Source organism: Herpailurus yagouaroundi, unplaced genomic scaffold, assembly GCF_014898765.1.
Source record: "Herpailurus yagouaroundi ecotype Mexico unplaced genomic scaffold, PumYag 194, whole genome shotgun sequence".
Lineage (NCBI taxonomy): Eukaryota > Metazoa > Chordata > Mammalia > Carnivora > Felidae > Herpailurus > Herpailurus yagouaroundi.
This window is the reverse complement of record NW_024412425.1, coordinates 4,065,235-4,077,347: the sequence shown is the minus strand read 5'-3', so window position 1 is coordinate 4,077,347 and position 12,113 is coordinate 4,065,235. Positions and strand designations below refer to the sequence as shown.

General features: G+C 54.1%; 4 protein-coding genes across 8 annotated transcripts in view; 2 read left to right on the top strand and 2 right to left on the bottom strand.

Moving 5' to 3' along the window:
- Positions 1-293: 293 nt before the first annotated feature.
- Positions 294-2,544, bottom strand: U2AF1L4 (U2 small nuclear RNA auxiliary factor 1 like 4). Of its 2 annotated transcripts, XR_005781640.1 has the most exons (9): positions 2,411-2,544; positions 2,177-2,264; positions 1,739-1,805; positions 1,607-1,656; positions 1,433-1,531; positions 1,150-1,283; positions 949-1,044; positions 700-848; positions 294-582 (listed from the first exon to the last, which is right to left on the bottom strand). XR_005781640.1 is itself a non-coding variant. In XM_040446092.1 (8 exons), the coding sequence occupies exons 1-8, from the start codon at positions 2,452-2,454 to the stop codon at positions 498-500; spliced, it is 663 nt and encodes a 220-aa protein (XP_040302026.1). In that variant the 5' UTR covers positions 2,455-2,542; the 3' UTR covers positions 294-497. The 2 variants fall into 2 exon arrangements, 1 of the variants encoding a protein (XP_040302026.1); XM_040446092.1 differs by lacking the exon at positions 700-848 and having other exon boundaries at positions 2,411-2,542.
- An 88-nt stretch (positions 2,545-2,632) lies between these two features.
- Positions 2,633-4,050, top strand: PSENEN (presenilin enhancer, gamma-secretase subunit). 2 transcript variants are annotated; one of them, XM_040446093.1, is made up of 4 exons: positions 2,633-2,761; positions 2,896-3,053; positions 3,496-3,600; positions 3,760-4,050. In XM_040446093.1, exons 2-4 carry the CDS (start codon positions 2,993-2,995, stop codon positions 3,897-3,899), a joined length of 306 nt encoding a protein of 101 aa, XP_040302027.1. In that variant the 5' UTR covers positions 2,633-2,761; positions 2,896-2,992; the 3' UTR covers positions 3,900-4,050. The 2 variants fall into 2 exon arrangements, with proteins under 2 accessions (XP_040302027.1, XP_040302028.1); XM_040446094.1 differs by having other exon boundaries at positions 2,664-2,761; positions 2,962-3,053.
- Positions 4,051-5,258: 1,208 nt separating this feature from the next.
- LIN37 (lin-37 DREAM MuvB core complex component) lies at positions 5,259-10,656 on the top strand. 3 transcript variants are annotated; one of them, XM_040446083.1, is made up of 9 exons: positions 5,259-5,594; positions 8,537-8,612; positions 8,773-8,823; positions 9,140-9,169; positions 9,251-9,336; positions 9,422-9,588; positions 10,135-10,275; positions 10,362-10,435; positions 10,520-10,656. In XM_040446083.1, exons 1-9 carry the CDS (start codon positions 5,561-5,563, stop codon positions 10,599-10,601), a joined length of 741 nt encoding a protein of 246 aa, XP_040302017.1. In that variant the 5' UTR covers positions 5,259-5,560; the 3' UTR covers positions 10,602-10,656. The 3 variants fall into 3 exon arrangements, with proteins under 3 accessions (XP_040302017.1, XP_040302016.1, XP_040302018.1); XM_040446082.1 differs by having other exon boundaries at positions 8,770-8,823; XM_040446084.1 differs by lacking the exon at positions 10,520-10,656 and having other exon boundaries at positions 8,770-8,823; positions 10,362-10,513.
- Positions 10,657-10,712: 56 nt separating this feature from the next.
- Positions 10,713-12,113, bottom strand: part of HSPB6 (heat shock protein family B (small) member 6) — a 2,725-nt gene continuing 1,324 nt past the window's right edge. The window contains exons 2-3 of the mRNA XM_040446085.1: positions 11,938-12,060; positions 10,713-11,825 (exon numbers count right to left, since the gene is read on the bottom strand). Coding sequence (XP_040302019.1) covers positions 11,646-11,825; positions 11,938-12,060 — 303 coding nt within the window. The 3' untranslated portion in view covers positions 10,713-11,645. The remainder of the gene's footprint in view (positions 11,826-11,937; positions 12,061-12,113) is intronic.

Below are 12,113 nucleotides of genomic sequence, written 5' to 3'. Positions count from 1 at the left end.
TTACCTTAGCTCCTAACCCCAATCTCCTCGGGGCTGGGAATCCTCCAACCTGCCACAATCAGGCACCTCCCCCTTGAGAAGCCTTCGAGAAATGTCCTGAAGTTCCCAGCACAAAAGCGTCCCCACTGCTACCGGTCCCACTGAGGGGTTTCTAGAGCCTTGGGCCCTGAGCCTGCTGCTTTCCCACCTGTTGCTGGAAGTTCTTCAGCTGAAGTTGTGGCCAGAGCCCAGCCCGCTTCCCCTTTTCGTCAGGAGATGCGGGGGTGGAAGGAAACTCCAGCCCACAGCTAGGCTCAAGCTAACAGGTTCTAAACCCTCAATACAGAACTTTATTAGGGGAAGGGTGGTAAAGGAAGGTCCCTGTGTTTAACAGATTAACATCACGGAGCCCCGGAGCCTGGGGAAGACGGCGCTGGGGAGGTAAGGAAGCTTTCAGGAGGTGTTCTGGCCAGGAACATTTATGCCTGTCAGGGGTGGAGGTCAAGGGAGCCAGGGTCTCAGAAGCGGCCATGCCGGTGGTCTGGGGAACGTCTTCGGTTTCTTTCTCGGGGGCGGTGACCAGTATGGGACCTTGGGGGTGACCTGGGAACAGGAGAGGAGAGATGAGGGTTAGAGCTGTGAAAAATGTTGCACACTTCCCCAGGCCTGCCTCTCAGTTCTGGGGTAGGGCAGGGCAGGTGATGAAATAACCAGAGTTACTGAGTGGTATCAGGACAGGTGCTCAGGAACTGATCTCTGGATTGGAGATCCAGACTGGTCTTGGGTTTGGGGGTTTGGAGTTCCAGCTGGTTTTGGGGTTGAGATTTAGGCTCTGGTCCTGGGATGATGCTCAGAACTAGTCTTAGGATCTAATAGAGACACGCTGTTATGGGGACATAGGATAAGGTCCATCCCGGGGTACAAAGGCCTTAGGGTATGAGACATCCTGACAAGCTGATCCTGAGGTACCTGCGCCTGGGTCCTCGCCCATACAGCTGACGTCGAAGATTCCGGGAGATGGGTCGAAGGTGCATGAAGTTGCAGAAGCCACCCCGGGTACATTCCCTGGGTAGGGGACAGATGGATGGAGGACGCTGCCGTCGATGACAGCTTCCCAACACACAGGAGTCTGGAACTCCTGGTGCCCATCCCACCCCCGTACTACCATACCCCATCTCGTATTGCCGACAGCACGACTCCCGGAAGTCGGTGACAGGAGACAGCTCAGCATGCACTGCCTGCCCATTGAACCAGCGGTTATTGAGTTCAGCCACTGCCCGCTCTGCATCCTCCTCACGCCGAAACTAAGGGAAAAACCGATCAGGGTTTTTAGGGAATCAGTTAGCAGCTCTGGGGCTGGGCTGGATTTGGTGATGGACCTCAAGCTGTGAGGCTTCAGTGGTGACACTGAAATGCCTCCACCTGTAGGCTCTATTGGGGGGAAAGCAGACACCTTGACATAGACATTGCCCACGAGGTGGTCCCCCAGGTTGTCGCACACATTCATCTCTTCAATCTCCCCATACTTCTCCTGCAGCTCCGTGAACACCTCCTGCGGAAGATCAGGACGCATTCAGCTGAGATCCTGGCCCACAGGAAACTCAACCCATCCCTTGCCAACCCTCACCTCGAAGAAGTTATCATAGTGTTCTTGCACCTCCACGTCGCTCACGTGACCTGGAGGAGGGGGCAGGATGAAATCAGGGGGTGGCCTGCCGGGGTCTGTCTGCCCTGCCCCCAAGACCAGCCCCTCACTCACAGTGTGATCCGTCTGCGGTTTGGGCGGTGTTCTGTGGATTCCGGTACAGGTTGAGCAGCACTATGGTCTGAACAGAATTTAAAGGGGGCGGGGGCCTGAGCTCATGCAAAGGGGTGGGGTATGAAGGTTGGGGCTGAGACCAGGCAACAGAGAAGAAGCCTAAGCACCTTGATTGAGCGCATCAGCGATGCTTGCGCTTAAGGAAACCAGAAGAGAAACCTAGCAGTCAGGGACAGCCCAGCAGTGTAGTTCGTAAGTACGGGGGCGTGGCGAGAGGGACCTGAGGGAAGGGGAGGAACCCGCAGAGGCCCGACAGGAAAAAAGCCGGTGGTAAGGTGGGCCTTTGAAATCCGGAAAAGGCGGGACCTCGTGATGATGGACAACAGAAGGGGAATGGCTGGGAGGCGTTAACCCTCAAGGCTCCGTGCCGGGTCTCACCTGGCTGAAAGTCGGTTTGTTGTGAAGCCGGGAGCACCGGTCCCCGTGCCGGCAGGCCCCGATCTTAAAGTAAAAAGAGCAGTTAACCCTGGAAGAGGTGCAAAGACAGAGGTGAACCGAGGGCCGGGGAGGCCGGACACCCCAGAAACACCGCCCAACGCCTCCCAGCCACCAGGGAACCAAATGTCCCGGCCCCGGTCCCCGCAGGGGGCCACTCCCTGCGCCCGTTCTCACTTGTCCTTCTCAGTCCCGAATATCGAAGCTAAATATTCAGCCATTTTTACTCGAACCCTCCAACTCAGTCGGCTCTTTACGTCATTTCCGTTGCTTTAGAGCATTGGGAAGTGTAGTTTGTCGCTGCCTCCCTCCACCGCACGCGCGCCTAGACCGTCTGCTGCGCTTGCGTGTTGGAGACCTGCGCCCTCCCCGCAAAATCCCGCCTCCCGGAGTTCCCCGAAGGCGCATGCGTGCAGCGTTGCCTCACTGAAAAAGACTACAAACTCCAGAGATACTTGCGGTATCTCGCGCAAACGTCCGGAGTTGAATGTGGTAAAGGCTTCCAAGCGGAGGAAATAGGTTCCACTGGTGAGTTGGGGGTCGTTTCGCGTACCCCAATAAACGTGAAGAGCGTTCAACCCTGTCAGCTTGCTGGTGGGGGCCGGAGTACCCTTCTTTCAGCAAACCCACCCTTCAGTTTTATCTCCGTTTTGTAGTAATAGGGGCGTGGTTGTTCGCGATCCCTGCATCTGTCACCTGGGGTCAAGGCTCGGCTCTTGCCCTTACAGACCCTCGGGACGACTCCGCCTCAGCGCAACTATGAACTTGGAGCGGGTGTCCAACGAGGAGAAGCTAAATCTGTGCCGGAAGTACTACCTGGGTAAGGGCCGATTCCTAGAGTCCCAGGAGAAGAGAGGGGACGGGGACAGGACTAGAGCGCCTGAGGGAAGAGGACCTGGGGACTTGGATTCTTGGGTCTTAGTTGCGGACTCCTGGGTCTGAGGGAAGGGTCTGAGACCTGAGGAAAGAGGAAGCTGGGGCCTCAACTTCTGGGTCCCAAGAGACGGGGGGAAGCTGTGGGGCTGGATTCTGGGTCCTGAGAAATAGACGATTGAAGAGTCAGATTTTTGGGTCACAGGGAGGAGCCAGAATTCCTAAATCTCTGATAGAGATCTCCATTTGAACTTGGACATGGGAGAGGGCCTTCTGTCCTCTATGTAGAAGTTTGGGGCGGGGGTGAATGTCACTGCTTTTTGTTACAGTTTTGTTGTTGTTGTTTTGTTTTGTTTTGTTTTGTTTTGTTTTGTTTTGTTTTCTCTTAGGTGGGTTTGCTTTCCTGCCTTTTCTCTGGTTGGTCAACATCTTCTGGTTCTTCCGAGAGGCGTTCCTAGTCCCGGCGTACACAGAGCAGAGCCAAATCAAAGGCTGTGAGTCTAGGACACAGATGAAGGGAGGCCATTGGGTGTCCAGAAGGAATGATGGAGGTTTCAGAATTCTGGGGCTCCCAAAGAGAAGAGAGGGCCAGTCTGGGGGAGACCAGAGGGCAGTTGGAGGCCAACCTTACCCATTCCTGTTCCTTCTTACAGATGTCTGGCGCTCAGCTGTGGGCTTCCTCTTCTGGGTGATTGTACTCACAACCTGGATCACCATCTTCCAGATCTACCGGCCCCGTTGGGGTGCCCTTGGTGACTATCTCTCCTTCACCATACCCCTAGGTACCCCCTGATAGCTTCCTACACAGGCCTGGGACTTGCTCATTCTCTCATTCTCCCAGGATGGGCTCCTCTACTCTAAGCCCCTCTCAAGCCCCTAAGACTTGTTCCCATCTCCTGTGTTCTTTGCTGACATCCCCCAATAAAGGACTCTAATCCTCTGTATTGACTTCCTGGATCTTTTGGAGGTTGAAACATAAAATGGTTATTAATATTCAGAAACGTGTATTGAATGCTCACTTTGTGCCAGGCTTAGTGCTTCACACAGTAGTGCAATCCTTCACTCTATGAACCCTCTGAAATAGGAATTTTCCTGCTCAGGAACCCTATTTTACAGATGCAGAATAAGAAAGAAACAATGCTTCCATTACTAGGGGCTGCTATCCTGTCCTGGGGGTGTGTGAATTTGAAAACTCTACTTTCCCACTTGGCCTCAGTACTCTCATCAGAAGTGTGGATACCGGGGCACCTGGGTGGCTCAGTAGGTTAGGTGTCCAACTTCAGCTCAGGTCATGATCTCACTGTTCATGACTCGAGCCCTCCATCAGGCTCTGTGCTAACAGCTCAGAGCCTGGAACCTACTTTGGATTTTGTGTCTCCCTCTCTCTCTGCCCTCCCCTGTTCATGCTCTGTCTCTCTCTTTCTCTCAAAAATAAAACATTAAAAAAAAAATTTTTTTTAAGAAATGTGGCTATCAATACTACCTCTTAGAATTTATCAGACCCAAAGCATCTGTGGTAAATGGAAGTTTCCCATTTTCTGAAGGAGATGTTGTCTGCAGCAATAGACATAGCCAAGAGCTTTATCAGAGAAAGCTTCCTTGACCATCCTACTTAAAATTTCAATCCTTAACGTTGGTACTCCCTAAGTGCCTTGAGGTTGTATTCTTTCTTTTATTACATTTCTTTTAAACTGTTTTACTTCTTGTAATCTTACATCCTCTGAAATATAAGCTCTATTACGGCAGGAATTTTTGTCGGTTTTGTTCTGTGCAGTGTCCCCCGTGACTAGAAGAGTGCCTGGCACGCTAATAAATATTTGCTAAGTAAATGGTTGCTCCTGAGGAGAGATTAACAGGTAGCTGGCACCTGGCGAGTGCTCAGTAAGGTTGAACCCGGCCTAACTCCAGACTTGTCTTCTTCTCGGGGACAAGAAGGACTCCTACGGTTAAATAAATCTTGGTAATAGCTAAATTGGTTTTCCTCAAAGCTCCTAACACTACAAGTTCCAAGAAACCTCACGCAGCCCTGATCCTACGTCTCCCACCGTGCCTCGCGCGGCGCAGGCGTTGTTATCCTGGCTGTGTCTCGGAGGTAGAACTACACCTCCCAGGAAGCACCGCGGGATGCCGTTGCTTTGTTTCCGGAAACGGGGCCTCAGAAAGGTGGGACTTACAGCTGGGAGCAGATGGCAGCGGTGTCAATTGGTCAGGGACGAGATCGACGGTGGCACTGCCAAATGGGAACAAGCAATTGCCAAAGGGACCCGCCCACAGAAGGGAAACAGAGGAGGTGGCGGCTGTAGTGGCGGTCGCCGCCGGACACTGCTCAGCGCGGGGGACTGGTCGCACACAAAGCTTATCTTTGACCTCTTCCCGTCAGTCTTCGGCCTCCATTTATGACCCTGGGCTCTTTGGCCTCCTCTGACCCAGCTAGCCACACCTCAGACCCAAGCCATGTTTCCGGTGAAGGTGAAAGTGGAGAAATCAGGTGAGGACCCCGAGGTAGGGGGCCTGTAGGGGAGCACCGGACCCATCAGGGTATGGGAGTCCCGATAGATAAGATTATCGCGATCAGACAGACCACGCGACTTCTTCCTGCCGCCCACCTGACCATCGCTATGTCAGGCATTGAACGATTCTTGCCATCTTCATACCCTCCCGGTCTGTGTTGAAGGTAGCGTTGAGATTGAATGGTGGTGGCTCAGACCGTGTGGTACAGTAAGACCCGGGGATCCTGAGACGTGTGACAATGAAAAGGACACTTCTTGCCTCTGCCTCGGTTTCCCCATTTCCAGCAGTGGTCATGAGTCAAGCATTGTGCTCAGCACTTGAAGTACAGAGAAGCATTTAATCCTCCCAGTCCCTGTATCCCAGTAATCCTAGGAAGTAGGAAATGTGGTAGATTGGGAAACCGAAGCTGAGAGAGAGGAAGTCATTTTGGGTTGGGTCCGAGCTGATGGGAACCCAGGACTGGCATGTTAATGAGGGTGGTGGGAGAGGCATGGAATCCAGACCCCCAAAAAAGCAAAATGATGTGTAGGGTGTTAGATGGTATAAGTTCTAATAAAACGAAACAGGAGAAGGTAAGATCAGGAGTGAGGCAAGGTGGGGCACCTGAGTGGCTCAGTCCGTTGAGCCCTGTGACTTCAGCTCAGGTCATGATCTCAGGGTTCATGAGTTCCTGCCCCACGTCCAGCTCTGTACTGACAGCCCAGAGCCTGGATCCTGCTTAGGATTCATTCATTCTCTTTCTCTTTCTCTCTCTCAAAAGTAAATAATTAAAAAAAAGAAGGAGTGAGGACAGATGAAGGAACAGCAAATCAGATGTAGGAAATAGCTCTGAAAAGGTCCTGAGGTGCAAGACTCATCTGCCACGTTCGAGGCCCAGCAGAGAGGCCAGTGTGTCTGGAGCAGAGAGAGTCAGGTGGAGAGTGTGAGATGATGGCAAACAGGGAGAGGGAGGAGGACAGTTCTTGTGGATCCAAATTAGGACTTTGGCTTTTGTTCTGAGGGAAATGGGAAGCCAAAGGAGGGTTTTGAACTGAGGAGTGAGTTAATAAAGATCCCCCCCAAATTAAAAAAAAAAAAAAAAAAATCATGAGTGGAAGAGTAAAATACAATGGCCTGACTACAGATGATGGTGGGGGCAGGGGGCAGGGGGGCAGGCAGGGTCATTGGAGGCCTGTGAACACCAGGCCAAAGAGTTCAGACTCAGTCCTGGGGAACTACGGAGTGGTGGACTATTCTGTGCAGGGGAGGATCAGGGTGGGTTTGGTTTTCCAAAGAGTCTCCTGGGCACGTTGTGCAGGGTAGGTCAGAGGAGGAGATTGAGGCTGGGAGCCTGGGGGAAGGGAGAGAACCAGGCTAGGGAGAGAGCAGAGAGATACTCAGGAGGCCAAGTGGACAGACCATGGGGTTGGTGAGCTGGGGTGGAGGAGGATGAGAGGTGTCTATTATGAGGCCCAGTGAAGGACTGGGGGAGTGGGGCTACCCCAGAGATGGGGGCCCAGGAAAAGTGGTAAAGTTTAGAGAGACACTAGACTTTGTGGACCCAGTAGATGGTAGGGGCCTAGGGGATGTCCAGGGGGAGGTATCCAGGAGACCATGGGATCCCAAGGTCTGAGGTTCAGGAGAGAAGCAGGGCCTAGGGAAAGAGATGTGGGTATGTATGATTTATACCTGGGCTCTTGTCCAGGGCTCTCTGTTAGAATCTCAGCTGCCTGCAGCCCTTCACCCCCACCCTGCCTCTCCTCCGTGCTGTTGGGAATCCCTGCCTCTTTCATCCCAGGGCTGGCAAAGCATGTCCCCAAGCGCCCTTCCAGGCTTTGAGCCCTGGACCAGAGTGATGCTAGGTACTGGCTGGAACGAGAGCAAACACCCCACAAGGGCGAGAGGAGAATATTTATAACATCATCACCTCTTTAAGTTCTATGATGAGGGGAGGCAAACACACAGGCCAACAGAGCCAGGAATGCAGGAAGGTGGGCCCATATCTCATTTCGAGTGGGGCAGGGGGGGAGCCAAAAATGGATATTTTAGGTGCAGTCTCTCAATTATTACATGTTGTCCATTTAGATTCAGTTCAGATTTAAAATAACACCACTGCCTCAGCCAAACAGACCACATCTGGGAGCTAGATTCTGCACCCAGTTTGAGTCTCTGCCTTATAACTTCGGCTGTGGAGTGCCTGAGTGCAAATCCTCAGTCCTGCAATTTCCTAGCCTAACTTCTCTGTGCCTCAGTTTCATCATCCATAAGATGGGGATAATCCTATCGACCTGCCAGAGTTATTGTGAGAATTTAATGGGTTAAGACGTGTAATGTGCTTGGAACAATTCTTGGCACATAATAAGTACTCTGTACATCTTATTGTAATTGCATCTTGCTAAGAGATTCATATATAATATAGGTTTGTTTAAAAAAAATTTAACATTTTATTTATTTTTGAGAGACAGATAGAGCACAAGTGGTGGAGGGGCAGAGAAAGAGAGGGAGACACAGGATCTGAAGCAGTCTCCAGGCTCTGAGCTGTAAGCATGGAGCCCGACACGGGGCTTGAACTCAGGAACGGGGAGATCATGAGCTGAGCCCAAGTTGGACACTTAACCAACTGAGCCACCCAGGTGCCCCAACATAGGTTTATTTCAACCTCAAACGGTCCTTGCAGATAGGTATTATTGGGAGACCTATTTTCAAGTTGAGGAAACAGGCTCAGTGAGGTAAGGTGACTTTGGTCACACATGAGCACGTGGGACAACCCTGGAACCCGGAGCTCTTGCTCATCACGTCAAGTTGTCTTTGCCCACTGCACCGCCCAATGTGCCTGGGCCCGGCCGTAGGCATGGATGTGCATGTCCTTCTTCAGCCTAGTTGGCTGCCCACCTGCGGTGGGCCTTAGAACCGACTCCTGGTTGGTATCTTCTTCCCCAGAGTTGGAGATGGCCAAGGCCCGGAACCAACTTGATGCTGTCCTGCAGTGTCTGCTGGAGAAGAGTCACATGGACAGGTTGGGACCTAGCTCAGCAGGGGTTATGGGTCGTCCTGGGTGGATCTGGGTAGGACCCCAGAGGCTGGCTTAGGGAGGAAGGGGCCCAATGGAAAAGCTACTTGGTGCCTTCCCACTTGCCCCTGGGAACCCTGAGCCCACAGTTCTCTTCCACTAGCAGGGAGCGCCTGGAGGAGGAAGCTGGGAAAACCCCCTCGGACACCCACAACAAGTAAGTTTTGTTAATGGGATCTGTATCTGAGGGCTTGTGCTGGATAACTTCCTTCTTCATCCAGGCTCTGACCACTCTGCCCCACACTTCCTCCACCGCAGTCCTGACCACCCTGCATGTACAGAGACCCTGTGGCAGCAGAAGCTTAGGTTTCCTTATGGTTGGCACTTCCAGCCCTGGAGGCGTGGGTGGAACGCAGGGTCTAAGAGTTCGGTGGGGTCCCTGTGAACATCTCAGTCTCCCCAGGGTACCTTTTGGGGTTTTAAGCAGGCATTTGTTTTAGAATCACCTGCTGACATCTTGTCTCTCCCCACAGGGATTGTTCCATTGCATCTACCGGCAAACGGTAAGGTGGCAGGGGCCCCAGCCAACTGACAAGAAGTCTCCAGCCCCTGCCCCGGTCCTGATGTTCTCCTGCCCCACACAGACCATCCGCCCGCTTCCCCCACCAGCGGAGGAAGAAGAGGAGGGAGATGGATGACGGGCTGGCTGAGGGAGGGCCGCAGCGATCCAGTGAGTAGGCGGTGACTCTAGAGGGCAGGCCATGATGGGGAGCTATGGGAGGATGTTCACACACCTTCCCCTCCCATCACCCTAGACACATATGTGATCAAGCTGTTTGACCGGAGTGTGGACTTGGCTCAGTTCAGTGAGAACACACCATTGTACCCAATCTGCCGTGCCTGGATGCGCAACAGCCCCTCAGTGCGCGAGCGAGAACGCTCACCCAGCTCACCACTGCCCCCACTGCCTGAGGATGAGGAGGTTGGATGTGTGGTGGGCCCCCTCCCAGCAGCCAGTGGGGCAGTGGGTAGATAACCACAGGGTGTCCTCCCAAAGCTAGTGGGATAGACAGGCACAGGTCTCTGTCCCTCAGTGATTTCTGGTCTGATGAGGCACACAGATATGAACATTTTGGCTGAGAGTATGGATGGAACTCCCTAAACCAGACGGATACAGCTACCTGGCCTGAGAGGGAGAGGGAACAGGGTTCCCTTGGGCAGATAGATGTGACCAAAAGCTGGGGGGCTCAACAGGGGTCCTTAGTGCAAAAAAGGTATAGCCACCTGGCCTAGGGGAGAAGATGGGGGTCGTTGGGCTGAGCAGGAGTAACTGGGGGTCCCTGGGCTGGGCAGAGGTGGATGGGGGTCCCTGGATTGGACAGGAGACACTCCTTTGGCATGGCTCTTAAGACAGGCCCCTGTGAGACCCTCATGTCTATTGTCACTGGATGAGGCAGGAGGGGTGAAGTATATAGTGCTGGCCTTCTTTAACTCTCTTGGGCCCGGGGTGGGGCCCTTGTTTCCCCAGAGTTCAGAGGTCACCAGCAGCAAGAGTCGCGATGTGTACAAGCTGCCTCCACCCACAGCCGCTGGGCCATCTGGTGATGCTTGCAGGTCCCGAATTCCATCCCCGCTGCAGCCTGAGACCCAGGGTACCCCCGATGATGAGGTGGGTATGCAAACTGACCCAGGGCTATGGGCATATGTTACGAGGCTCGGGCATGGCCACCCAGCCTGGCTTCTCTGTCCACTCAGCCCTCCGAGCCTGAGCCCTCACCATCCACACTCATCTACCGCAACATGCAGCGCTGGAAACGCATCCGCCAGAGGTGAGCATCCCCATCCTGTTCGCACCCCTATGGCCTCTGCCCCAACTGCTGAGTCCTCCCTCTGCTTCTCCACCCCCACCACAGGTGGAAGGAGGCATCTCATCGGAACCAGCTTCGGTACTCAGAAAGCATGAAGATCCTACGGGAGATGTATGAGCGCCAGTGATGTTCCCCTGCTCCCCACATCCCCCCAATAAACATTCCCCTCCTTCACACCTTCACACTGGCCTCTGCTTGCTCCAGCCTATTCTTCCCAGCCCAGACATAAAGCAGTTGGTACCAGCTCTATCACATTTATTCGGGGAGTGGGCCTAGGTAGTATGAGGGGATAGGGGTGGCAGGGAATTCAAGGAGGGAGAAGGATTGTGGGGAACCGAAGAAAAAGTGGCTGCTTGGTTGGGTCTTGGAAGGTGGATTGCCTGGGATATGTGGTTAGAGACTTAGGGGTTAAGACAGAATGACTGGGGGGTTCTGGGTAGAGTTGGGGATGGGGCTTAGGATATCTGTGCAGAATCTGGGAAGATGGGGTGGGTGTCTGTACAGTCTGAGGCTGAGGGTCCTGCTTGGCCTGAAATAGGTGTCCGGGGTGGGGGTCAGAAAAGGGGCTCAAGAGTCTGGGGGTGGCTGGCTGGGGTTTCAAGTCACAAGATGGGTAGGGGGAGTAGTGTCCAGTTGGAACGAGGGGGAAGGATCCAGAGTCTTGAGGACCAGGCCTAGATGGTCTGGGGTGGGAGGTCTGGGCAGTCTGGGATATTTGAGGGGTGGAGAGGGATTATGCTTGACTGATCTAGGGTGGGAGCAGGGCTGGCCACACCATAACATAGTGTCAGAGTGGGGAAAGGATCAAAATGGGATTTGGAGATGTTTTAACAGATGAGTCAGAAGGAAGCAGAGGAGGGAATTTTGAGTGGGTTTATATTGCCAAGAAAGTGGGGTCAGTGGGGCTGGGAGACTGTAGGCTGAAGGGTTGTGCTTGTAGGGCCTGGAAGCTAGGGAGGTGTCAGGGGGTTGAAAGCTGGAGGGGGTATGAGAGTGGGAGCGTCAGTAGAAAGGTCTAGGTTACCAGGGCAGAGCCTAGTTGGGAAGGGTCAGGGTAGGATCCCAGATTGGGTGGGTGGTTTTGGCGCGCTCAGGACATCTGGCTGGGCGGAGTCAGGTCGGCTTTAAAAGAGGGGGCCAGAGGCGGCTCCCAGGGTTCAGGCATGACCGCCTACTTGGCAGCAGCCTGCGGCGGCGGTGGAGCCTGGGCCGTCGCCTGGGCTGTCGCGGGAGCGGCCTGGATGGACAGGACGCCCTCAGGAGACAGCGCAGACGTCACGGCGGCAGGGTCCACACCAGGCGGCAAGCGGTAGCGGCGGTGGAACTCGCGTGCGATGTATCCATGCTCATCCTGGAGAGAGAAAGAGATTTGAGTGGCTCCGCCCTTTCCCTATAGACGCCCCGTCGTTCCGGCCGGTGGGTCCCCCTACGCATTCTGGTCCCACCCCCGCCAGCGGGCTCACCGGGCGCTCCTCGTGGCGCGCATGCACCTCCACGTGGTCGCCAACCACCTTGACGGCGATTTCCTCTGGGGAAAAGTGCTTCACGTCCAGCAGCACCGAGAAATGCCCAGGTTCCGTCGGGACCTAAGCACAGTCGATCGTCTTGGCTGGGGCGGGGGGGGGGGGGGGGGGGGGGG